The sequence below is a fragment of the Ranitomeya variabilis genome, chromosome 5 (assembly GCF_051348905.1).
Source record: "Ranitomeya variabilis isolate aRanVar5 chromosome 5, aRanVar5.hap1, whole genome shotgun sequence".
NCBI lineage: Eukaryota > Metazoa > Chordata > Amphibia > Anura > Dendrobatidae > Ranitomeya > Ranitomeya variabilis.
The window spans coordinates 587,334,048-587,361,359 of record NC_135236.1 but is presented as its reverse complement, the minus strand read 5'-3'; the positions used below and the strand labels follow the sequence as shown (position 1 = coordinate 587,361,359).

The 27,312-nt window shown below is 44.6% G+C and overlaps 1 protein-coding gene across 7 annotated transcripts in view; it reads left to right on the top strand.

Annotated features, from left to right (window-relative positions):
* NME5 (NME/NM23 family member 5) overlaps positions 1-27,312 on the top strand; it is a 388,198-nt gene that overhangs the window by 180,982 nt on the left and 179,904 nt on the right. For all 7 annotated transcript variants that reach the window (XM_077266014.1, XM_077266013.1, XM_077266012.1 and 4 more), the window contains one exon: positions 1,325-1,425. In XM_077266014.1, coding sequence (XP_077122129.1) covers positions 1,325-1,425 — 101 coding nt within the window. The remainder of the gene's footprint in view (positions 1-1,324; positions 1,426-27,312) is intronic.

The window sequence follows — 27,312 nt, the reverse complement described above, 5'->3', positions numbered from 1 at the left end:
AAATTGATAAAGCAATTTTATTCTTCGGGTTAGTATGATACCTCATTTATATCTTTTTTATGTTTTGCCGCTTTTATACAATAAAAACAATTTTATAGAAAAAATAATTATTTTTGCATCGCTTTATTCTGAGGGCTATAACTTTTTTTTTCTTTTCGCTGTTACTATATGGCGGCTCGTTTTTTGTAGGACAAGATGAAGTGTTCAGCGGTACCATGTTTTTTTACGATTTTCACTGAAAGGGTTAACTAGTAGGACAGTTTTATAGGTCGGGTCGTTACGGACGTGGCGATACTAAATATATGTACTTTTATTGTTTTTTTATTTACATAAAGAATTATTTATGTATTTATTGGAACAAAATTTATTTTTTTTTCTTTATTTAGGAATTAAAAAAAAAATATTTTTACACAGTGTAATTTTTTTTTATTTACTTTGATACTTTGTCTCAGGGTGGGATATCACTGTATATTGTCAGATCGCTGATCTGACACTGCAGAGCACTGTGTCAGATCAGCGATCTGACAGGCAGTGCAGGAGGCTTGCTCGCAAGCCACCTCCCTACAGGACCCAGAAGGAACCCCGTGGCCATTTTGGATCCAGGGGCCTGCAGGGAGGAGAACGAAGGAGACGCTCGGAACAATGCGATCACATGCTTGGTTAAAAAAAGTAACCATTACTGACTACCACATTTTTTGTTCTTGATTTCTTTTAGTGTTTCTTAAAGCCAGAAAGTTGACATTTGAAATGACTTTAGTTTTGTGCCATGTCTGTGATCTGCTTTTTTTCTACAAAATTAAACAACTGAATGAACATCCTCCAAGGTCGGTCATTACATAATTTTTGCCAGGAGTTATATTGTTATCTGATTGCTCCGTTTTCTACACCCATGTGCAGTAATGCGCATTTTTATTTGCATCACCATGGGTTGGGTTATTGCATAGTAATTCATATGTACTCACATCTGACATTTGTCTGTTGGATTCCACATTATAATATTCCCTCAACATCACCATAATGTTTCTTCCTTTTGTTGACTGGCTTGACGATCAGGTCTTGCTGACAATTTAGCTATTTCGATACCCGGTTTTCACAGTTACTCAAATTCAAGGAATACTGCCAGCACATGTAAGCCTTCATAATATTTTATCAAGATTTCCAAAAATATATATTGCCCTACCCATTGAGAAATTGGATTTCACAACCCCTCTTGTTACTTTAATAGAATGTATCAGTTTGTTTAGGGCTCGTATAATCAGTTTGGCTATTTAAGTGTTGGAAAAGTTGTACATCAAATTTTATTGACTTTTATTCGTTTTTTCAGCATAAGGTCAATCTATGGAACTGATGATTTTCGCAATGCAGTACATGGCAGTTACTGTTTAACTTCAGCTGAACGTGAAATTCGATTTATGTTTCCTGAAGGTAACTACTACAAATAACTGAAAAGTACCTTTGCTTGTTTGATAAAACTTAAAGAGGACCTTTCAGCAGGATTTTGCTAAGACATAGCCATATTGGCACTGTACTGATTAAATTGATACCTGTGGTGAAGAAATCAATTTTTTCTTTTTTCTATAATTAGCGTTTGAAATCTTCTTCCTGCACTGACCCCTCCGTCTGCCTCCTATGTTTGAATAACAGGGCTCTGATTGAAAGTTCTTAGTCATTGGAGTGGTCTCCAAGAAAATGTCACCTTCGGCAGTGCATGTGCTCTTGCCTCGGAAAGTCATTGCTCCGAATTCTTATATTATTGATACTGATGTTGCCTTTACTGGTAAGCTGTCCGGAACAACAATGCTACGTCTCCCCTCTTCGGCTTGCTCCCGCACTGGTTGTCTGGACACAGTTGGCATCGCATGTACAGATTGAGAACTCAAAGCAATGACTTTTAGAGGCAACATTGCATGCGCCGCAGGCACCATTTTCTTGGAGAAATGCTATATTATCTGAGACCATTAGAATGACTGTCCCAACACAAGATTTGAAATAGGAGGCAGTATACTGTCAAAAACAAGAGGCAGACAGAGGGGTGAGAGCAGAAAGAAAAGACCCTACCCACAGTCCCACCCTGATGCAAGGAAATATCATTAGAAGATCACACTTCAAACGCTGAATACGCAAAAACCACAAAACGGATCTTTTCACCACAGGTCTCAATCCGTATTATAGCGCCAATATGGACTATGCCTTTACTTTGAAAAATCCTGCTGTCTGATTCTCTTTAAAGCTTAGCTTTTTTGTTTACAAAAATATATTTAACAATGTTTACAAAATGTATTTTATAAATTATCATTTTTAAACATATAATTTTTTTAGCATTCTAAATTACCACCTTGTATGTAATCTTGCTCAGCTTTCCTGGAATCCTAAATGGCAAATCTACGCAGATTTTTCATAACTGACAGTGGCATCTTTATAAATGGTTAACTGCATTCATCAGAGTTCATTTCCAGCGGCAGTTATTTTTGACAGATGTCATCTATATAATATAGCTGACATCTCCTGCATATTGAAAGAGCTCAGCTCCTAAACATTCTCTACACGCTCTATATACAGTGGGGCAAAAAAGTATTTAGTCAGTCAGCAATAGTGCAAGTTCCACCACTTAAAAAGATGAGAGGCGTCTGTAATTTACATCATAGGTAGACCTCAACTATGGGAGACAAACTGAGACAAAAAAATCCAGAAAATCACATTGTCTGTTTTTTTATCATTTTATTTGCATATTATGGTGGAAAATAAGTATTTGGTCAGAAACAAACAATCCAGATTTCTGGCTCTCACAGACCTGTAACTTCTTCTTTAAGAGTCTCCTCTTTCCTCCACTCATTACCTGTAGTAATGGCACCTGTTTAAACTTGTTATCAGTATAAAAAGACACCTGTGCACACCCTCAAACAGTCTGACTCCAAACTCCACTATGGTGAAGACCAAAGAGCTGTCAAAGGACACCAGAAACAAAATTGTAGCCCTGCACCAGGCTGGGAAGACTGAATCTGCAATAGCCGACCAGCTTGGAGTGAAGAACAGTGGGAGCAATAATTAGAAAATGGAAGACATTCAAGACCACTGATAATCTCCCTCGATCTGGGGCTTCACGCAAAATCCCACCCCATGGGGTCAGAATGATCACAAGAACGGTGAGCAAAAATCCCAGAACCACGCGGGGGGACCTAGTGAATGAACTGCAGAGAGCTGGGACCAATGTAACAAAGCCTACCATAAGTAACACACTACGCCACCATGGACTCAGATCCTGCAGTGCCAGACGTGTCCCACTGCTTAAGCCAGTACATGTCCAGGCCCGTCTGAAGTTTGCTAGAGAGCATTTGGATGATCCAGAGGAGTTTTGGGAGAATGTCCTATGGTCTGATGAAACCAAACTGGAACTGTTTGGTAGAAACACAACTTGTCGTGTTTGGAGGAAAAAGAATACTGAGTTGCATCCATCAAACACCATACCTACTGTAAAGCATGGTGGTGGAAACATCATGCTTTGGGGCTGTTTCTCTGCAAAGGGGCCAGGACGACTGATCCGGGTACATGAAAGAATGAATGGGGCCATGTTTCGTGAGATTTTGAGTGCAAACCTCCTTCCATCAGCAAGGGCATTGAAGATGAAACGTGGCTGGGTCTTTCAACATGACAATGATCCAAAGCACACCGCCAGGGCAACGAAGGAGTGGCTTCATAAGAAGCATTTCAAGGTCCTGGAGTGGCCTAGCCAGTCTCCAGATCTCAACCCTATAGAAAACCTTTGGAGGGAGTTGAAAGTCCGTGTTGCCAAGCGAAAAGCCAAAAACATCACTGCTCTAGAGGAGATCTGCATGGAGGAATGGGCCAACATACCAACAACAGTGTGTGGCAACCTTGTGAAGACTTACAGAAAACGTTTGACCTCTGTCATTGCCAACAAAGGATATATTACAAAGTATTGAGAAGAAATTTTGTTTCTGACCAAATACTTATTTTCCACCATAATATGCAAATAAAATGATAAAAAAACAGACAATGTGATTTTCTGGATTTTTTTTTCTCAGTTTGTCTCCCATAGTTGAGGTCTACCTATGATGTAAATTACAGACGCCTCTCATCTTTTTAAGTGGTGGAACTTGCACTGTTGCTGACTGACTAAATACTTTTTTGCCCCACTGTATGCCAAAGATTAAATGCTAACATGGTGTTGGCTATGACTACCACTTGCAGTAGGGCAAGACTCCTCTAATGCCTTGTTCAGATTTCAGTTTTTCACGTGCGAATTCTATCTGTGATTTTCATTAATAGGATGCGTCCTCATTATATTGTATACGGCTGTTCATATATTCGTGTTTATTTGCCAACGAAAAAGATACAGAGGTGTGTCCGATTGTTATCCATGTAATGAATGAAAATCACTAGAGATGGACGAACCCAAGCAGTAAAGTTTGGCGCCCGTACCAAACACCTACTGTTCAGGCACGGACACCGAACACGTGCTCACAGCAGTTCAGTCACCAGTGGTTCTCAACATAGATGGTCACATCTTGGCCATGTCCAGGTTGAAAATTGTTTATCACCCAGACATGGATTACGGCGTGGGACAGAACGACGGACAGGTGAGGGATATTGTTGTTTTTTATTTTTGTTTTATTTCAGGAGACGGGGGATTTAGTGGAATTAGGTGTTAGATGAGTATAACTATGTTTGTTATATTTAAATTAAAAAAAGAAAAGTGTGTTTTGTTTTATTTCAAACAAAATACTTTATTCTGACTGTGTTTATTTAGAATACAACTACAGTATAGGATTAGTAATGGAGAGGTGTTTTATAGATGCCTCTCCATTATTAAGCTGTGAGCTTGATGTCACCGGACAATACAAATGTGACATTAACCCCACAAATATAAATATGAACCCCACTTGCCACCGCTGCAGGGCAAGTGGGAAGAGCCGGGCAAAGCGCCAGAATTGGTGCATCTAGTAGATGCTCCTTTTCTGGGTGGCTGCTATTTTTAGGCTGGGGGGCCAATATCCATGGCCCCTTGCCAGCCTGAGTATACCAGCCCCCAGCTGTCTGCTTCAGCAAGGCTGGTTGTCAAAAATTGGGGGCTCCACACTCTTTTTTTAAAATATTTATTTGAATAATTAAAAATGTAGATGTGATCGTGAAACACTGCAATCATAGCACAGTAACAGGCTAAGCTCATCACAAAGGTTGTAACTAGTTTTATTGTATAATAAATCTAAGGTAAAAGACACTACATGTTTGCAACCTTTTTATGTTACTGTGATTGCTGTATTTTACTATTATTATGTCTACATCCATAGCAGATTGATTCTTTTTTTTTTTCCCACTGATATTGCTAAAAAATAAAAAAAAGTGTATGAAAGTAACACGAATATTAGACTTGACACACCAGGATAAAAAGATGCCAAACATTTTGCGTTTCCGATTGAGGCAAACGTTTACAGCTCCTTATTACCCATGCACAATAAAAACACCAAAATGTCTGGTTATGAACAGTCGTAAATAGGCTCAGTTTTGAACTGGTTGCTCACAATTCCTATAAAATTGCCCTTATTCTTAAAGCCTTGGAGCTGTATTATCCTTTAATGAGTATCTTCAACCCTGCTAAACATTCTGAAAAGCTATAAGAGATTGACAGTTCTGTGGAGCTCTTCTACATATCTCACTGATTCTAAAATAGTTTTTTTCTCTATCCCCCATGACAGCACCACGGGGAGAGGGGATCCGCCCTTCTGGGACAGAGAACCTACAGATAAAAGGGCGGTACCTCTGCCCTGCATCAGTTGGTTTCCTGTCCCTGACTGGGAACCTTTAGTTTTTTTCGGAACCTGATGAAGGCACTGTCTGATGAAGATCTGGGTAAAGATGATCCAGGGCCAGCCAGTCTGGCTTCTGGCAGCAGGGAGGCCCCTGCCACGGCTGGTGTGTTTGAAGCTGCCACCGCTGGCACCAAGGTGTCTGTGGGGTGAGCGGGGAGAAGCGTGGCCGCCACTCCAGAGAGGACGCAGGGTGTTATGAACTGGTGGTTTAGGAGCAACATGGGACGAGCTCTGGAGGAGGTGGTACCTGTACTGACCGCAGTTCCTGATCTTAACACAACACTAGAAGTAGCCGTGGGATGTTCCTGTTACTCCCTAGACACCTCATCACAGCCGGAGGACTAACTACCCCTAAAGATAGAAACAGGAAAGCTATCTTGCCTCAGAGAAAATCCCCAAAGGATAGACAGCCCCCTGTCATGAATCCCAATGGCTAGGGATAGCAAGGACAAGCAAAGTACAAATATATAACGAACGAGCTCTAGGGTGATGGAACCTGGGCTGACCGCTGCCCTACGCCTGACAAACGCAACTAGAGATAGCCAGGGAGCGTGCCTACGTTGGTTCTAGACTCCACGCACCAGCCTAAGAGCTAACTAGCACTGCAGAGAAAATAAAGACCTCACTTGCCTCCAGAGGAATGAACCCCAAAAGGTATAGTTGCCCCCCACATGTATTGACGGTGAAATGAGAGGAAGGCACACACATAGAGATGATATATATAGGTTTAGCAAATAGAGGCCCGCTGTAAACTAGAAAGCAGAACGATACAAAAGGGGTCTGAGCGGTCAGCAAAAAACCCTAATCAAAAAAAACCATCCTGAGATTACAAGAACCCATGTGCCAACTCATGGCACATGGGGAGAACCTCAGTCCACTAGAGCTACCAGCTAACATAGAGACATAATAAGCAAGCTGGACAAAAACCAAACAACTGAAAATCAGCACTTAGCTTATCCTGAAAGATCTGGGAGCAGGTAGGCAGGAACCAAACAGAGCACATCTGAATACATTGATAGCCGGCAAGGGAATGACAGAAAGGCCAGGTAAAATAGGAAACACCCAGCCTCTGATGGACAGGTGGAAACCAGAGGCCGCAACCCACCAAAGTCACCCAGTACCAGCAGTAACCACCAGAGGGAGCCCACAAACAGAATCCACAACATTCCCCCCCCCTTGAGGAGGGATCACCGAACCCTCACGAGAACCCCCAGGGCGATCAGGGTGAGCTCTATGGAAGGCGCGGACCAAATCAGTCGCATGAACATCGGAGGCGACCACCCAGGAATTATCCTCCTGACCATAACCCTTCCACTTAACCAAATACTGGAGTTTGCGTCTGGAAACACGAGAATCCAAGATCTTCTCAACAACATACTCCAATTCTCCCTCCACCAGCACCGGAGCAGGAGGCTCAACCGAAGGAACAACGGGCACCTCATACCTCCGCAACAACGACCGATGGAACACATTATGAATAGCAAACGATGCTGGGAGATCCAAACGAAAAGATACAGGGTTAAGAATCTCCGAGATCCTATAAGGACCGATGAACCGAGGCTTGAACTTAGGAGAAGAGACCTTCATAGGGACAAAACGAGAAGACAACCACACCAAATCCCCAACAAGAAGTCGGGGACCCACGCGGCGACGGCGATTAGCAAACTGCTGAGTCTTCTCCTGAGATAACTTCAAATTGTCCACCACCTGATTCCAAATCCGATGTAGCCTGTCCACCACCACGTCCACTCCAGGACAATCCGAAGACTCCACCTGACCAGAGGAAAAACGAGGATGAAACCCCGAATTACAAAAAAAAGGAGAGACCAACGTGGCAGAACTAGCCCGATTATTAAGAGCAAATTCGGCCAGTGGCAAAAAAGCAACCCAGTCATCTTGATCAGCAGAAACAAAACACCTCAAATAAGTTTCCAAGGTCTGATTAGTTCGCTCCGTCTGGCCATTCGTCTGAGGATGGAATGCAGACGAGAAAGACAAATCAATGCCCATCTTGGCACAAAACGTCCGCCAAAATCTAGACACAAACTGGGATCCCCTGTCAGAAACGATATTCTCCGGAATCCCATGCAAACGAACCACGTTCTGAAAAAATAAAGGGACCAACTCAGAGGAGGAAGGCAACTTAGGCAAGGGCACCAAATGAACCATCTTAGAAAAGCAGTCACACACAACCCAGATAACGGACATTTTCTGTGAAACCGGGAGATCAGAAATAAAATCCATGGAAATGTGCGTCCAAGGCCTCTTCGGGATGGGCAAGGATAACAACAACCCACTGGCCTGAGAACAGCAAGGCTTAGCTCGAGCACACACTTCACAAGACTGCACAAAGGTACGCACATCCCTAGACAAGGAAGGCCACCAAAAAGACCTGGCCACCAAGTCTCTAGTACCAAATATTCCAGGATGACCAGCCAACACAGAAGAATGGACCTCGGAGATGACTCTACTGGTCCAATCATCCGGAACAAACAGTCTTTCTAGTGGACAACGATCAGGTTTATCCACCTGAAACTCCTGCAATGCACGTCGCAAGTCTGGGGATACGGCGGACAATATTACCCCATCCCTAAGGATACCAGTAGGCCCAGAGTCTCCAGGAGAGTCAGGCACAAAACTCCTGGAAAGAGCATCTGCCTTCACATTCTTTGAACCTGGCAGGTATGAAACCACGAAATTGAAACGAGAAAAAAACAAAGACCAACGAGCCTGTCTAGGATTCAAACGCCTGGCAGACTCAAGGTAAATGAGATTCTTGTGATCAGTCAAGACCACCACACGATGTTTAGCACCCTCAAGCCAATGACGCCACTCCTCAAATGCCCACTTCATGGCCAAAAGCTCCCGATTACCCACATCATAATTGCGCTCGGCGGGCGAGAATTTTCTAGAGAAGAATGCACATGGCTTCATCACCGAGCCATTAGAACTTCTCTGTGACAAAACCGCCCCCGCTCCAATCTCGGAAGCATCAACCTCAACCTGAAAAGGAAGTGAAACATCTGGTTGACACAACACAGGAGCAGAAGAAAACCGGCGCTTAAGTTCCTGAAAGGCCTCCACGGCCGCAGGAGACCAATCAGCAACATCAGCACCCTTTTTAGTCAAATCAGTCAAAGGTTTAACAATACTGGAAAAATTAGCAATGAACCGACGATAAAAATTAGCAAACCCCAAGAACTTCTGAAGGCTCTTAACAGATGTAGGTTGTGTCCAGTCACAAATCGCCTGAACCTTGACGGGATCCATCTCAATAGTAGAAGGAGAAAAAATGTACCCCAAAAAAGAAATCTTCTGGACTCCAAAGAGACACTTTGAGCCCTTCACAAACAGAGAATTGGCCCGCAGAACCTGAAACACCTTCCTGACCTGTAGAACATGAGACTCCCAGTCATCAGAAAACACCAAAATATCATCCAAATACACAATCATAAACTTATCCAGATATTCACGGAAAATATTGTGCATAAAGGACTGAAAGACTGACGGAGCATTGGAGAGTCCAAAAGGCATTACCAAATACTCAAAATGGCCCTCAGGCGTATTAAATGCGGTTTTCCACTCATCACCCTGTTTTATCCGCACCAGATTATACGCACCGCGAAGATCTATCTTAGTGAACCACCTAGCCCCCTTAATGCGAGCAAACAAATCAGTCAATAATGGCAATGGATACTGATATTTGACTGTAATCTTATTCAGAAGGCGATAATCTATACAAGGCCTCAGGGAACCATCTTTTTTTGCCACGAAAAAAAAACCTGCTCCCAGAGGGGACGAAGATGGACGAATATGTCCCTTTTCCAAGGACTCCTTAATATAATTCCGCATAGCAGTATGCTCTGGCAGTGACAGATTAAATAAACGACCCTTAGGGAACTTACTGCCAGGAATCAATTCTATAGCACAGTCACAATCTCTATGAGGAGGGAGCGAATTGAGCTTAGGCTCCTCAAAAACATCCCTATAGTCAGACAAAAACGCAGGGATCTCAGAAGGAGTAGATGAAGCGATTGAAATCGGAGGTGCATCATCATGAACCCCCTGACATCCCCAGCTTAACACAGACATTGTTTTCCAGTCCAGGACAGGATTATGAGTTTGTAACCATGGCAGACCAAGCACTAGTACATCATGTAAATTATACAGTACAAGGAAGCGAATCACCTCCTGATGAACGGGAGTCATGCGCATGGTCACTTGTGTCCAATACTGCGGTTTATTCATAGCCAATGGTGTAGAGTCAATTCCCTTCAGAGGAATAGGAACTTCCAGAGGCTCCAGACTAAAACCGCAGCGTTTAGCAAATGACCAATCCATAAGACTCAGGGCAGCGCCCGAATCCACATAGGCATCGACGGAAATGGAAGACAGTGAAAAAATCAGAGTCACAGACAAAATGAACTTAGGCTGCAGAGTACCTATGGCAAAAGATTTATCAACCCTTTTTGTGCGTTTAGAGCATGCTGATATAACATGAGCTGAATCACCACAATAAAAACACAATCCATTTTTCCGCCTATAATTTTGCCGTTCACTTCTGGACTGAATTCTATCACATTGCATAGTCTCAGGTGCCTGTTCAGAAGACACCGCCAACTGGTGCACGGGTTTGCGCTCCCGTAAACGCCGATCAATCTGAATGGCCATAGCCATAGACTCATTCAGACCTGTAGGCGTAGGGAACCCCACCATAATATCCTTAATGGCCTCAGAAAGACCATTTCTGAAGTTTGCAGCCAGGGCGCACTCATTCCACTGAGTAAGCACCGACCATTTCCGAAATTTTTGACAATATATTTCCGCTTCATCATGCCCCTGAGAGAGGGCTAATAAAGCCTTTTCAGCCTGAATCTCCAGGTTAGGTTCCTCATAGAGCAATCCCAATGCCAGAAAAAACGCATCCACACTGAGCAATGCAGGATCCCCTGGTGCCAATGCAAATGCCCAATTCTGAGGGTCGCCCCGCAGGAAAGATATTACAATCTTGACCTGTTGAGCAGGGTCTCCAGAGGAGCGAGATTTTAAAGAAAGAAACAATTTACAATTCTTCCTGAAATTCAGGAAGGTAGATCTATCTCCAGAAAAGAACTCTGGAATAGGAATTCTAGGTTCAGACATGGGAGTGTGAACAACAAAATCCTGTATGTTTTGAACTTTTGCCGCGAGATTACTCAGGCTGGAAGCCAAACTCTGGACATCCATGTTAAACAGCTAAGATCAGAGCCATTCAAGGGTTAAGAGGAGGTAAGAAGCAGCTAGACAGCAATTAAGGGCTAGGCAGCAAAACTCTGAAGGGAAAAAAAAAAAAAAATTTCCCTTAAACACTTCTTTTTCTCCTGCTTCAGCCCAAACAATTAACACTTTGTGGGCCGGCTATACAGTCATGAATCCCAATGGCTAGGGATAGCAAGGACAAGCAAAGTACAAATATATAACGGACGAGCTCTAGGGTGATGGAACCTGGGCTGACCGCTGCCCTACGCCTGACAAACGCAACTAGAGATAGCCAGGGAGCGTGCCTACGTTGGTTCTAGACGCCACGCACCAGCCTAAGAGCTAACTAGCACTGCAGAGAAAATAAAGACCTCACTTGCCTCCAGAGGAATGAACCCCAAAAGGTATAGTTGCCCCCCACATGTATTGACGGTGAAATGAGAGGAAGGCACACACATAGAGATGATATATATAGGTTTAGCAAATAGAGGCCCGCTGTAAACTAGAAAGCAGAACGATACAAAAGGGGTCTGAGCGGTCAGCAAAAAACCCTAATCAAAAAAAACCATCCTGAGATTACAAGAACCCATGTGCCAACTCATGGCACATGGGGAGAACTGTTGTGAAATTGGATTTTGGGCTCCCCCGGTGGTCACTGGTGGAATTGAACTTGTGTGCATCATCCCCTCTGTTCACCTGTTCCCATCAGGATGTGGGAGTCGCTATTTAGCCTTGCTTCCCTGTCACTTCCATGCCGGTCAACATTGTAATCAGAAGCCTTTCTGTGCATGTTCCTGCTTCTAGACAACTCCCAGCTAAGTGGACTTTTGTCCTTGTTTGTTTTTGCATTTTGTTCCAGTTCACAGCTGTTGTTTCGTTTCTGTGTCTGGAAAGCTCTTGTGATCTGAAATTGCCACTCTGATGTTATGAGTTAATACTAGAGTCTTAAAGTAATTTCAGGATGGTGTTTTGATAGGGTTTTCAGCTGACCATGAAAGAGCCCTTTCTGTCTTCCTGCTATCTAGTAAGCGGACCTCGATTTTGCTAAACCTATTTTCATACTACGTTTGTCATTTTCATCTAGAATCACCGCCAATATATGTGGGGGCCTCTGTCTGCCTTTCGGGGAAATTTCTCTAGAAGTGAGCCAGGACTGTATTTTCCTCTGCCAGGATTAGTTAGTCCTCCGGCTGGCGCTGGGTGTCTAGGGATAAAACGTAGGCATGCTACCCGGCTACTATCAGTTGTGCGGCAGGTTTAGTTCATGGTCAGTTTAGTTTCCATCCTTCCAAGAGCTAGTTCTTATGTATGCTGGGCTATGTTCTCTTGCCATTGAGAACCATAACAGTTTGACCGGCCCACAAAGGGTTAATTAATTGGCAGAGACAGGAGAGAAAAAAGAAGTCTGCTGAAAATTTTTTTTTTTTCCTTCAGTTCAGAGTGTGCTTATAATTGAATCACTTGCAAGTCTGCCTATATTGCAGCCTTCCTCTCTCTCTCTCCTTCTAATCCTTGAATGGCTCAGTGTTCACCTGTTTAAAATGGATATTCAGAGTTTAGCTGCAGGTTTGAATAATCTCACCACGAAAGTTCAAAATTTACAAGATTTTGTTGTTCATGTTCCTATATCTGAACCTAGAATTCCTTTGCCTGAATTTTTCTCGGGGAATAGATCTTGCTTTCAAAATTTCAAAAATAATTGCAAGTTGTTTTTGTCCCTGAAATCTCGCTCTGCTGGAGATCCTGCACAGCAGGTCAGGATTGTAATTTCCTTGCTCCGGGGCGACCCTCAAGATTGGGCTTTTGCATTGGCTCCAGGGGATCCTGCGTTGCTCAATGTGGATGCGTTTTTTCTGGCCTTGGGGTTGCTTTATGAGGAACCTCATTTAGAGCTTCAGGCGGAAAAAGCCTTGATGTCCCTATCTCAGGGGCAAGATGAAGCTGAAATATACTGCCAAAAATTCCGTAAATGGTCTGTGCTTACTCAGTGGAATGAGTGCGCCCTGGCGGCGAATTTCAGAGAGGGTCTCTCTGATGCCATTAAGGATGTTATGGTGGGGTTCCCTGTGCCTGCGGGTCTGAATGAGTCCATGACAATGGCTATCCAGATCGATAGGCGTCTGCGGGAGCGCAAACCTGTGCACCATTTGGCGGTGTCTACTGAGAAGACGCCAGAGAACATGCAATGTGATAGAATTCTGTCCAGAAGCGAACGGTAGAATTTTAGACGAAAAAATGGGTTGTGCTTTTATTGTGGTGATTCAACTCATGTTATATCAGCATGCTCTAAGCGTACTAAGAAGCTTGATAAGTCTGTTTCAATTGGCACTTTACAGTCTAAGTTTATTCTATCTGTGACCCTGATTTGTTCTTTATCATCTATTACCGCGGACGCCTATGTCGACTCTGGCGCCGCTTTGAGTCTTATGGATTGGTCCTTTGCCAAACGCTGTGGGTATGATTTAGAGCCTCTTGAAACTCCTATACCTCTGAAGGGGATTGACTCCACCCCATTGGCTAGTAATAAACCACAATTCTGGACACAAGTAACTATGCGGATTAATCCGGATCACCAGGAGATTATTCGCTTTCTTGTGCTGTATAATCTACATGATGTGTTGGTGCTTGGATTGCCATGGCTGCAATCTCATAACCCAGTCCTCGACTGGAAAGCTATGTCTGTGTTAAGCTGGGGATGTAAGGGGACGCATGGGGACGTACCTTTGGTTTCCATTTCATCATCTATTCCCTCTGAGATTCCTGAATTCTTGTCTGACTATCGTGACGTTTTTGAAGAACCTAAGCTTGGTTCACTACCTCCGCACCGGGAGTGCGATTGTGCCATAGATTTGATTCCGGGTAGTAAATACCCTAAGGGTCGTTTATTTAATCTGTCTGTGCCTGAACATGCTGCTATGCGAGAATATATAAAGGAGTCCTTGGAAAAGGGACATATTCGTCCTTCGTCATCTCCCTTAGGAGCCGGTTTTTTCTTTGTGTCTAAGAAAGATGGCTCTTTGAGGCCGTGTATTGATTATCGGCTTTTGAATAAAATCACGGTTAAATATCAATATCCGTTGCCACTGCTGACTCATTTGTTTGCTCGCATAAAGGGGGCCAAGTGGTTCTCTAAGATAGATCTCCGTGGGGCGTATAATTTGGTGCGAATTAAGCAGGGGGATGAGTGGAAAACCGCATTTAATACGCCCGAGGGCCACTTTGAGTATTTGGTGATGCCTTTTGGTCTTTCAAATGCCCCTTCAGTCTTTCAATCCTTTATGCATGACATTTTCCGTGATTATTTGGATAAGTTTATGATTGTGTATCTGGATGATATTCTGATTTTTTCGGATGACTGGGACTCTCATGTCCAGCAGGTCAGGAGGGTTTTTCAGGTTTTGCGGTCTAATTCCTTGTGTGTGAAGGGTTCTAAGTGCGTTTTTGGGGTTCAAAAGATTTCCTTCTTGGGATACATTTTTTCCCCCTCTTCCATCGAGATGGATCCTGTCAAGGTTCAGGCTATTTGTGATTGGACGCAACCCTCTTCTCTTAAGAGTCTTCAGAAATTTTTGGGCTTTGCTAACTTTTATCGTCGATTTATTGCTGGTTTTTCGGATGTTGTTAAACCATTGACTGATTTGACTAAGAAGGGTGCTGATGTTGCTGATTGGTCCCCTGCTGCTGTGGAGGCCTTTCGGGAGCTTAAGCGCCGCTTTTCTTCCGCCCCTGTGTTGTGTCAGCCTGATGTTGCTCTTCCTTTTCAGGTTGAGGTCGACGCTTCTGAGATCGGAGCTGGGGCGGTTTTGTCGCAGAGAGGTTCCGACTGCTCCGTGATGAGACCTTGTGCTTTTTTTTCCCGTAAATTTTCGCCCGCCGAGCGGAATTATGATATTGGGAATCGGGAGCTTTTGGCCATGAAGTGGGCTTTTGAGGAGTGGCGTCATTGGCTTGAGGGGGCTAGACATCAGGTGGTGGTATTGACCGACCACAAAAATTTAATTTATCTTGAGTCCGCCAGACGCCTGAATCCTAGACAGGCGCGCTGGTCGTTGTTTTTCTCTCGGTTTAATTTTGTGGTGTCATACCTACCAGGTTCTAAGAATGTTAAGGCGGATGCCCTTTCTAGGAGTTTTGAGCCTGACTCCCCTGGTAATTCTGAACCTACAGGTATCCTTAAGGATGGAGTGATATTGTCTGCCGTTTCTCCAGACCTGCGGCGGGCCTTGCAGGAGTTTCAGGCGGATAGACCTGATCGTTGCCCACCTGGTAGACTGTTTGTTCCTGATGATTGGACCACTAAAGTCATCTCTGAGGTTCATTCTCCTGCGTTGGCAGGTCATCCTGGAATCTTTGGTACCAGGGATTTGGTGGCAAGGTCCTTCTGGTGGCCTTCCCTATCACGAGATGTGCGAGGCTTTGTGCAGTCTTGTGACGTTTGTGCTCGGGCCAAGCCTTGTTGTTCTCGGGCTAGTGGATTGTTGTTGCCCTTGCCTATCCCGAAGAGGCCTTGGACGCACATCTCGATGGATTTTATTTCGGATCTTCCTGTTTCTCAGAAGATGTCTGTCATCTGGGTGGTGTGTGACCGTTTCTCTAAGATGGTCCATTTGGTTCCCTTGCCTAAGTTGCCTTCCTCTTCCGAGTTGGTTCCTCTGTTTTTTCAAAATGTGGTTCGTTTGCATGGTATTCCGGAGAATATCGTTTCTGACAGAGGAACCCAATTCGTGTCTAGATTTTGGCGGGCATTCTGTGCTAGGATGGGCATAGATTTGTCTTTTTCATCTGCTTTCCATCCTCAGACTAATGGCCAGACCGAGCGGACGAATCAGACCTTGGAGACATATTTGAGGTGTTTTGTGTCTGCAGATCAGGATGATTGGGTTGCTTTTTTGCCTTTAGCGGAGTTTGCCCTCAATAATCGGGCCAGTTCTGCCACCTTGGTGTCTCCTTTTTTCTGTAATTCGGGGTTTCATCCTCGATTTTCCTCCGGTCAGGTGGAATCTTCGGATTGTCCTGGAGTGGATGCTGTGGTAGAGAGGTTGCATCAGATTTGGGGGCAGGTAGTGGACAATTTGAAGTTGTCCCAGGAGAAGACTCAGCTTTTTGCCAACCGCCGGCGTCGGGTTGGTCCTCGGCTTTGTGTTGGGGACTTGGTGTGGTTGTCTTCTCGTTTTGTCCCTATGAGGGTTTCTTCTCCTAAGTTTAAGCCTCGGTTCATCGGCCCGTACAAGATATTGGAGATTCTTAACCCTGTGTCCTTCCGTTTGGACCTCCCTGCATCTTTTTCTATTCATAATGTTTTTCATCGGTCATTATTGCGCAGGTATGAGGTACCGGTTGTGCCTTCCGTTGAGCCTCCTGCTCCAGTGTTGGTTGAGGGTGAGTTGGAGTATGTTGTGGAAAAAATCTTGGACTCCCGTGTTTCCAGACGGAAACTCCAGTATCTGGTCAAATGGAAGGGATACGGTCAGGAGGATAATTCTTGGGTGACTGCCTCTGATGTTCATGCCTCCGATCTGGTCCGTGCCTTTCATAGGGCTCATCCTGATCGCCCTGGTGGTTCTGGTGAGGGTTCGGTGCCCCCTCCTTGAGGGGGGGGTACTGTTGTGAAATTGGATTTTGGGCTCCCCCGGTGGTCACTGGTGGAATTGAACTTGTGTGCATCATCCCCTCTGTTCACCTGTTCCCATCAGGATGTGGGAGTCGCTATTTAGCCTTGCTTCCCTGTCACTTCCATGCCAGTCAACATTGTAATCAGAAGCCTTTCTGTGCATGTTCCTGCTTCTAGACAACTCCCAGCTAAGTGGACTTTTGTCCTTGTTTGTTTTTGCATTTTGTTCCAGTTCACAGCTGTTGTTTCGTTTCTGTGTCTGGAAAGCTCTTGTGATCTGAAATTGCCACTCTGATGTTATGAGTTAATACTAGAGTCTTAAAGTAATTTCAGGATGGTGTTTTGATAGGGTTTTCAGCTGACCATGAAAGAGCCCTTTCTGTCTTCCTGCTATCTAGTAAGCGGACCTCGATTTTGCTAAACCTATTTTCATACTACGTTTGTCATTTTCATCTAAAATCACCGCCAATATATGTGGGGGCCTCTGTCTGCCTTTCGGGGAAATTTCTCTAGAGGTGAGCCAGGACTGTATTTTCCTCTGCCAGGATTAGTTAGTCCTCCGGCTGGCGCTGGGCGTCTAGGGATAAAATGTAGGCATGCTACCTGGCTACTATCAGTTGTGCGGCAGGTTTAGTTCATGGTCAGTTTAGTTTCCATCCTTCCAAGAGCTAGTTCTTATGTATGCTGGGCTATGTTCTCTTGCCATTGAGAACCATAACAGAGAACCTCAGTCCACTAGAGCTACCAGCTAACATAGAGACATAATAAGCAAGCTGGACAAAAAACCAAACAACTGAAAATCAGCACTTAGCTTATCCTGAAAGATCTGGGAGCAGGTAGGCAGGAACCAAACAGAGCACATCTGAATACATTGATAGCCGGCAAGGGAATGACAGAAAGGCCAGGTAAAATAGGAAACACCCAGCCTCTGATGGACAGGTGGAAACCAGAGGCCGCAACCCACCAAAGTCACCCAGTACCAGCAGTAACCACCAGAGGGAGCCCACAAACAGAATCCACAACAGCCCCCCACAAATATTGACTGTGAGTGGAGAGGGAAATGACATACGCAGAATGAAACCAGGATGAAGCAAAGGAGGCCACTCTAGCTAGATAGATAGAATAGGACAGAATACTGTGCGGTCAGTATTAAAGAACTAGAAAAATCCACCACAGAGTTTACAAAAATCTCCACACCTGACTAATGGTGTGGAGGGTAAATCTGCTTCCCAGAGCTTCCAGCTTAACTGAATAAATCCATACTGACAAGCTGGACAAGAAAAAACATAGAAAGTGCTGAATGATAAAGTCCACAAAATGTGGACTGCAAAAGAACAAAGCAAGGACTTATCTTTGCTGAACTGGTCAGAACATCAGGGAAATCAAAGCAGAGATGTGAATCCAACCAGGGACCATTGACAACTGGCACTGGCTGAAGGATAGAGCCAGGCATAAATAGCCGAGCCAGAATAGATGATCAGTGGAAGCAGCTGCTGACTGCTAAATCCAAGGAGCAGCCGTTCCACTTAAAACCACCGGAGGGAGCCCAAGAGCAGAACTCACAAAAGTGCCACTTACCACCACCGGAGGGAGCCCAAGAGCGGAATTCACGACAGTACCCCCCCCTTGAGGAGGGGTCACCGAACCCACACCAGAGCCCCCAGGCCGATCAGGATGAGCCAAGTGAAAAGCACGAACCAAATCGGCGGCATGGACATCGGAGGCAACAACCCAAGAATTATCCTCCTGGCCATAACCCTTCCACTTGACAAGATACTGAAGCCTCCGCCTCGAAAAACGAGAATCCAAAATTTTCTCAACCACATATTCCAACTCCCCCTCAACCAACACCGGGGCAGGAGGATCAACCGAGGGAACAACGGGCACCACATATCTCCGTAACAAAGATCTATGGAAAACATTATGGATGGCAAAAGAGGCTGGAAAAGACACCGGATTGATAATCTCAGAAATCTTATAAGGACCAATAAACCGAGGCTTGAACTTAGGGGAAGAAACCTTCATAGGAACATGACGAGAAGACAACCAGACTAAATCCCCCACCCGAAGCCGGGGACCAACACACCGACGGCGGTTAGCAAAACGTTGAGCCTTTTCCTGAGACAACGTCAAATTGTCTACCACATGAGTCCAAATCTGCTGTAACCTGTCCACCACAGAATCCACACCAGGACAATCAGAAGGCTCAACCTGCCCCGAAGAAAAACGAGGATGAAAACCAAAATTACAAAAGAAAGGCGAAACCAAAGTAGCCGAACTAGCCCGATTATTAAGGCAAACTCGGCCAACGGCAAGAAAGCCACCCAATCATCCTGATCAGCAGACACAAAGCATCTCAAATAGGTTTCCAAGGTCTGATTAGTTCGCTCACTTTGGCCATTTGTCTGAGGATGAAACGCCAAAGAAAAAGACAAATCAATGCCCATCCTAGCACAAAAGGCCCGCCAAAACCTAGAAGCAAACTGGGAACCTCTGTCAGACACAATATTCTCCGGAATGCCATGCAAACGAACCACATGCTGAAAAAACAATGGAACCAAATCAGAGGAGGAAGGCAATTTAGGCAAAGGTACCAAATGGACCATTTTAGAGAACCGGTCACAAACCACCCAGATAACAGACATCTTCTGGGAAACAGGAAGATCCGAAATAAAATCCATGGAAATATGCGTCCAGGGCCTCTCAGGGACCGGCAAAGGCAAAAGCAACCCACTAGCGCGGGAACAGCAAGGCTTGGCCCGGGCACAAGTCCCACAGGACTGCACAAAAGAACGCACATCCCGCGACAAGGAAGGCCACCAAAAGGACCTAGCAACCAAATCTCTGGTACCAAAAATCCCAGGATGACCAGCCAACACTGAACAATGAACCTCAGAAATTACCTTACTTGTCCATCTATCAGGAACAAACAGCTTCCCCACTGGACAGCGGTCAGGTTTATCAGCCTGAAATTCCTGAAGCACCCGCCGTAAATCAGGGGAGATGGCAGAAAGAATCACCCCTTCCTTAAGAATGCCAACCGGCTCAAGGACTCCAGGAGAATCAGGCAAAAAACTCCTAGAGAGGGCATCAGCCTTAACATTCTTAGATCCCGGAAGATACGAGACCACAAAATCAAAACGGGAGAAAAACAGGGACCATCGAGCCTGTCTAGGGTTCAGCCGCTTGGCCAACTCGAGGTAAATCAGATTCTTATGATCGGTCAAGACCACAACGCGGTGCTTGGCTCCCTCAAGCCAATGTCGCCACTCCTCAAATGCCCACTTCATAGCCAACAACTCCCGATTGCCGACGTCATAATTGCGCTCCGCAGGCGAAAACTTTCTGGAAAAAAAAGCACACGGTTTCATCAAAGAACCATCAGAATTCCTCTGAGACAAAACGGCCCCTGCCCCAATCTCAGAAGCGTCAACCTCAACCTGAAAAGGAAGAGAAACATCCGGCTGACGCAACACAGGGGCAGAAGTAAATCGGCGTTTAAGCTCCTGAAAGGCCTCAACAGCCGCAGAGGACCAATTCGTCACATCAGCGCCTTTCTTCGTCAAATCGGTAAGGGGCTTAACCACACTGGAAAAGTTGGCAATGAAACGGCGATAAAAATTAGCAAAGCCCAAAAATTTCTGAAGGCTCTTCACAGATGTGGGTTGAATCCAGTCATGAATGGCTTGGACCTTAACAGGATCCATTTCTATAGACGAGGGGAAAAAATAAAACCCCAAAAAGAGACCTTCTGAACTCCGAACAGGCACTTAGACCCCTTCACAAATAAAGCATTATCACGAAGGATCTGGAATACCATCCTGACCTGCTTCACATGAGACTCCCAATCATCGGAAAAAATCAAAATATCATCCAAATACACAATCATGAATTTATCAAGATAATTGCGGAAAATGTCATGCATGAAGGACTGAAATACAGAAGGAGCATTAGAAAGCTCGAAAGGCATCACAAGGTATTCAAAATGGCCTTCGGGCGTATTAAATGCAGTTTTCCATTCGTTACCCTGTTTAATACGAACAAGATTATATGCCCCTCGAAGGTCAATCTTAGTAAACCAACTAGCCCCCTTAATCCGAGCAAACAAATCAGAAAGCAAAGGTAAAGGGTATTGGAATTTGACCGTGATCTTATTGAGAAGGCGATAATCTATACAGGGTCTCAAGGAGCAATCCTTCTAGGCAACAAAAAAGAATCCCGCTCCCAATGGTGACGAAGACGGCCGAATATGCCCCTTCTCCAAAGACTCCTTAACATAACTCCGCATGGCGGCATGTTCTGGCACAGACAGATTGAAAAGTCGGCCCTTAGGAAACTTACAGCCAGGAATCAAGTTAATAGCACAATCACAGTCCCTATGTGGAGGAAGGGAACTGGACTTGGGCTCATCAAATACATCCTGGAAATCCGACAAAAACTCAGGGACTTCAGAAGAGGGGGAAGAGGAAATTGCCTCTAAAGGAACGTCACTATGTACCCCTTGACAACCCCAACAGACATAGATTTCCAATCCAGCACCGGATTATGTTCCTGTAACCATGGAAAACCCAGTACAACAACATCATGTAGGTTATGCAACACCAGAAAACAGCAATCTTCCTGATGTGCTGGAGCCATGCACATGGTCAGCTGCGTCCAATGCTGAGGTTTATCCTTGGCCAACGGTGTAGCATCAATGCCCCTCAAAGGAATAGGGCTCTGCAAAGGCTGCAAGGAAAAACCACAGCGCCTGGCGAATTCCAAGTCTATTAAGTTCAGGGCAGCGCCTGAATCCACAAATGCCATGACAGAAAAGGACGATAATGAGCAAATCAGGGTCACAGATAAGAGAAATTTAGGCTGTACAGTACTGATGGTAACAGACCTAGCGACCCTCTTAGTACGCTTAGGGCAAACAGAAATAACATGACCAGAATCACCACAGTAAAAACACAGCCTATTCTGACGTCTGAATCCCTGCCGTTCTGCTCTAGTCAAAATCCTATCACATTGCATAGGCTCAGGACTCTGCTCAGAGGATACCGCCATATGGTGCACAACTTTGCGCTCGCGCAGACGCCGATCAATCTGAATGGCTAGAGACATAGATTCGCTCAAACCAGCAGGCATGGGGAACCCCACCATAACATCTTTAAGGGCTTCAGAAAGACCCTTTCTGAAAATTGCAGCCAAGGCATCCTCATTCCATTTAGTGAGCATAGACCATTTTCTAAATTTCTGGCAGTATATTTCTGCCGCTTCCTGACCCTGACACAGGGCCAACAAAGTTTTTTCTGCATGATCCACTGAATTAGGTTCGTCATACAATAATCCGAGCGCTTTAAAAAATGCGTCTACATTAAGCAATACCGGATCCGCTGATTCAAGGGAGAATGCCCAGTCTTGAGGGTCATTACACAGCAGAGAGATGACAATTTTAACCTGCTGAATGGGATCACCAGAGGAACGGGGTTTCAAAGCAAAAAATAATTTGCAGTTATTTTTAAAGTTCAAAAACTTAGATCTGTCCCCAAAAAACAAATCAGGAGTAGGAATTCTAGGCTCTAAAGCCGGAGTCTGGACAACATAATCTTGGATACTCTGTACTCTTGCAGCAAGTTGATCCACACGAGAAAACAAACCCTGAACATCCATGCCAGCGCCAAAATCCTGAACCACCCAGAAATTAAGAGGAAAAAAAAGACAAAACAGACTGTAGAAAAAAAAATGGCTCAGAACTTTTTTTCCTTCTTTTGAGATGCATTTAATTCATTTTTGGCCAGTTGTACTGTTATGAACTGGTGGTTTAGGAGCAACATGGGACGAGCACTGGAGGAGGTGGTACCTGTACTGACCGCAGTTCCTGATCTTAACCCAACACTAGAAGTAGCCGTGGAATGTTCCTGTCACTCCCTAGACACCTCGTCACAGCCGGAGGACTAACTACCCCTAAAGATAGAAACAGGAAAGCTATCTTGCCTCAGAGAAAATCCCCAAAGGATAGACAGCCCCCCACAAATATTGACTGTGAGTGGAGAGGGAAATGACATACGCAGAATGAAACCAGGATGAAGCAAAGGAGGCCACTCTAGCTAGATAGATAGAATAGGACAGAATACTGTGCGGTCAGTATTAAAGAACTAGAAAAATCCACCACAGAGTTTACAAAAATCTCCACACCTGACTAAAGGTCAAACTGACAAGCTGGACAAGAAAAAACATAGAAAGTGCTGAACGATAAAGTCCACAAAATGTGGACTGCAAAAGAACAAAGCAAGGACTTATCTTTGCTGAACTGGTCAGAACATCAGGGAAATCCAATCAGAGATGTGAATCCAACCAGGAACCATTGACAACTGGCACTGGCTGAAGGATAGAGCCAGGCATAAATAGCCGAGCCAGAATAGACGATCAGTGGAAGCAGCTGCTGACTGCTAAATCCAAGGAGCAGCCGTTCCACTTAAAACCACCGGAGGGAGCCCAAGAGCAGAACTCACAAAAGTGCCACTTACCACCACCGGAGGGAGCCCAAGAGCGAAATTCACAACAGCAGGGGCTCCGGGTTCCCGACAGGTGCACACACTGACAGTGTGTGCCCTGATGGTGCAGTAAGAAAGAGTACCCACTCCGGAAATGAAGAGAGACTTCATAGAGTGCACCCTAGAGGTGGAACAAGATGGCCGCCACCCTGGATGTAAAGCGCGACTTCCGGGTTCCCAGCGAGCACATGAAAACGCTCCCCGAGTGACGTGGTCACAGGAGGGGGAGGGTCCGGAAGCAATGTGGGCACGGCGGCAGATTTAAAAAGTTGGTGAGTAAAGAAGCCAATTGCTGCATGCAATCCCCTGTGAATAACCATGGAGTACAACGACCAGCAGCTCCAGGAACAGCAGAACCAGCAGTGACGGCAACCAGATTTGCAGGGAAAGTGTTCCTCTGCTGACAAGCGGAGTAGTGAGTCTAGCAGCCACTCCACACAATGCAGCAGGAATTCCAGCATGATCAATCAGTCTCCATCTCCGAAACGCCTTTTGCAGGATCCTACTCCTCCTCCAGAACCGGTACATGCTGCTGTGTCTGAATGGTGAGTGACCTTCGTGAAAGTTCACCATTGTAACTGGGGTCCCTTCTCTCCCTTTTTATTAAGGAAGGAAGAGATTGGGAAAAACGAAGCACAGGTGTTGCCCCATGTGTGAAAAAGCCTTGCCCGTATCCTGGGATAAGAAGCTTTGTGGCTCATGTATAGAACAAGTGATCTGCGAGGAAACCCCAGACTTTGCCTCCAATCTGAGATCACAATCAAAATGGAGGTCGAGAGTGCATTTAAGTCCCTCAGGGAGGCGAGTAAGATCAGGAGGAAGGAAACTAATATGCTCCCAGTCTGATTCCTCTAGCTCCAAGGGCATGGGCTCAGATATACCAGACTCCTCCTCCTCATCCTCGGATGATGAAAGGGGGGCGTCACTGTTTTCTCCTAGATGAGGTAGATACACTGGTAAAAGCAGTAAGATCTACTATGGGGGTGTTGGACTTTCATCCCGATAAAACAGTTCAGGACATAATGTTTGAGGGACTAGGTCAAAAGAAGCTTAATGTTTTTCCCTTAAATTAAAACATTTGGACCTTAATTAAGAAAGAGTGGGAAAAGCTGGACAGGAAAAAATTTGTCGGTACCTTGTCTTATAAGAAAGTAGCCCTTTGAGGAAGAGGCTTCCACATCATGGGATAAAGCCCCTAAACTTGATGTCTCAGTGGTCAAAGCCTCTAAAAAAAATTAAATTAAAAGACCCCTTGGATAAAAAAGCTGACACCTTCCTTAAAGGGGCTTGGGAATCAGCAGGGGGAAATCTTAGACCAGCCAAAGCAGCTACATGTACCTCCAGATCCCTAATGATATGGGTGGATCAGTTGGAGAAACAGCTGCGGGATGGGGTTCCTAGGAATAAAGTACTGTAATCCATACCCATGATAAGAAGTGCAGCGACTTTCCTGACGGATTCATTGTCGATTCGGTTAGGCTATCATCTAAATCCGCAGCTCTCTCAAATGCAGCCTGCAGAGCTCTATGGCTCAAGTGTTGGCCGGGCGATTTACAAACAAAACTTAAATATACAAAAAAGGTTGCACTCTATCGTGCCAAAGCATGTCTAATATGGAATACATGAAATTTGAATAGCAAAATGGCTTTTGAACATTAGAAAAATATATAAGAGACGCTTTGCACAGAATTTGATATAAATCAAATAGTGTGAGCCCATCAACTTCGTCAAAGTGGTCTCAGACTGATGGGTCCCTGACCTCCCTGTCCAAATGTGAACCCTTACCAAAGGCCAATATCTGTATGCCTGGGTGAATGTGGACACCTCTATTCAGCAAAGCCTACATATGAGTTAGCCGGGACCAAGTGTGATGAGATGCAATTAAAAACCACATGGTGATGGGAGGAGTGCACAGCCAGTAAGCTAACATGGAATTAACAGAAAAACGGCTCGCACATCCTAACCAGTGTGAATAGGTGCATACCAGGAGCAGCTACCTCCATACATAAATATACAAAAAAGGTTGCACTCTATCGTGCCAAAGCATGTCTAATATGGAATACATGAAATTTGAATAGCAAAATGGCTTTTGAACATTAGAAAAATATTTAAGAGACGCTTTGCACAGAATTTGATATAAATCAAATAGTGTGAGCCCATCAACTTCGTCAAAGTGGTCTCAGACTGATGGGTCCCTGACCTCCCTGTCCAAATGTGAACACTTACCAAAGGCCAATATCTGTATGCCTGGGTGAATGTGGACACCTCTATTCAGCAAAGCCTACATATGAGTTAGCCGGGACCAAGTGTGATGAGATGCAATTAAAAACCACATGGTGATGGGAGGAGTGCACAGCCAGTAAGCTAACATGGAATTAACAGAAAAACGGCTCGCACATCCTAACCAGTGTGAATAGGTGCATACCAGGAGCAGCTACCTCCATACATAAATATACAAAAAAGGTTGCACTCTATCATGCCAAAGCATGTCTAATATGGAATACATGAAATTTGAATAGCAAAATGGCTTTTGAACATTAGAAAAATATATAAGAGACGCTTTGCACAGAATTTGATATAAATCAAATAGTGTGAGCCCATCAACTTCGTCAAAGTGGTCTCAGACTGATGGGTCCCTGACCTCCCTGTCCAAATGTGAACCCTTACCAAAGGCCAATATCTGTATGCCTGGGTGAATGTGGACACCTCTATTCAGCAAAGCCTACATATGAGTTAGCCGGGACCAAGTGTGATGAGATGCAATTAAAAACCACATGGTGATGGGAGGAGTGCACAGCCAGTAAGCTAACATGGAATTAACAGAAAAACGGCTCGCACATCCTAACCAGTGTGAATAGGTGCATACCAGGAGCAGCTACCTCCATACATAAATATACAAAAAAGGTTGCACTCTATCGTGCCAAAGCATGTCTAATATGGAATACATGAAATTTGAATAGCAAAATGGCTTTTGAACATTAGAAAAATATTTAAGAGACGCTTTGCACAGAATTTGATATAAATCAAATAGTGTGAGCCCATCAACTTCGTCAAAGTGGTCTCAGACTGATGGGTCCCTGACCTCCCTGTCCAAATGTGAACACTTACCAAAGGCCAATATCTGTATGCCTGGGTGAATGTGGACACCTCTATTCAGCAAAGCCTACATATGAGTTAGCCGGGACCAAGTGTGATGAGATGCAATTAAAAACCACATGGTGATGGGAGGAGTGCACAGCCAGTAAGCTAACATGGAATTAACAGAAAAACGGCTCGCACATCCTAACCAGTGTGAATAGGTGCATACCAGGAGCAGCTACCTCCATACATAAATATACAAAAAAGGTTGCACTCTATCATGCCAAAGCATGTCTAATATGGAATACATGAAATTTGAATAGCAAAATGGCTTTTGAACATTAGAAAAATATTTAAGAGACGCTTTGCACAGAATTTGATATAAATCAAATAGTGTGAGCCCATCAACTTCGTCAAAGTGGTCTCAGACTGATGGGTCCCTGACCTCCCTGTCCAAATGTGAACACTTACCAAAGGCCAATATCTGTATGCCTGGGTGAATGTGGACACCTCTATTCAGCAAAGCCTACATATGAGTTAGCCGGGACCAAGTGTGATGAGATGCAATTAAAAACCACATGGTGATGGGAGGAGTGCACAGCCAGTAAGCTAACATGGAATTAACAGAAAAACGGCTCGCACATCCTAACCAGTGTGAATAGGTGCATACCAGGAGCAGCTACCTCCATACATAAATATACAAAAAAGGTTGCACTCTATCGTGCCAAAGCATGTCTAATATGGAATACATGAAATTTGAATAGCAAAATGGCTTTTGAACATTAGAAAAATATTTAAGAGACGCTTTGCACAGAATTTGATATAAATCAAATAGTGTGAGCCCATCAACTTCGTCAAAGTGGTCTCAGACTGATGGGTCCCTGACCTCCCTGTCCAAATGTGAACACTTACCAAAGGCCAATCCTGGTATGCACCTATTCACACTGGTTAGGATGTGCGAGCCGTTTTTCTGTTAATACAAACAAAACTTAGCTATGCTCAATTCCATTTGGGGGTC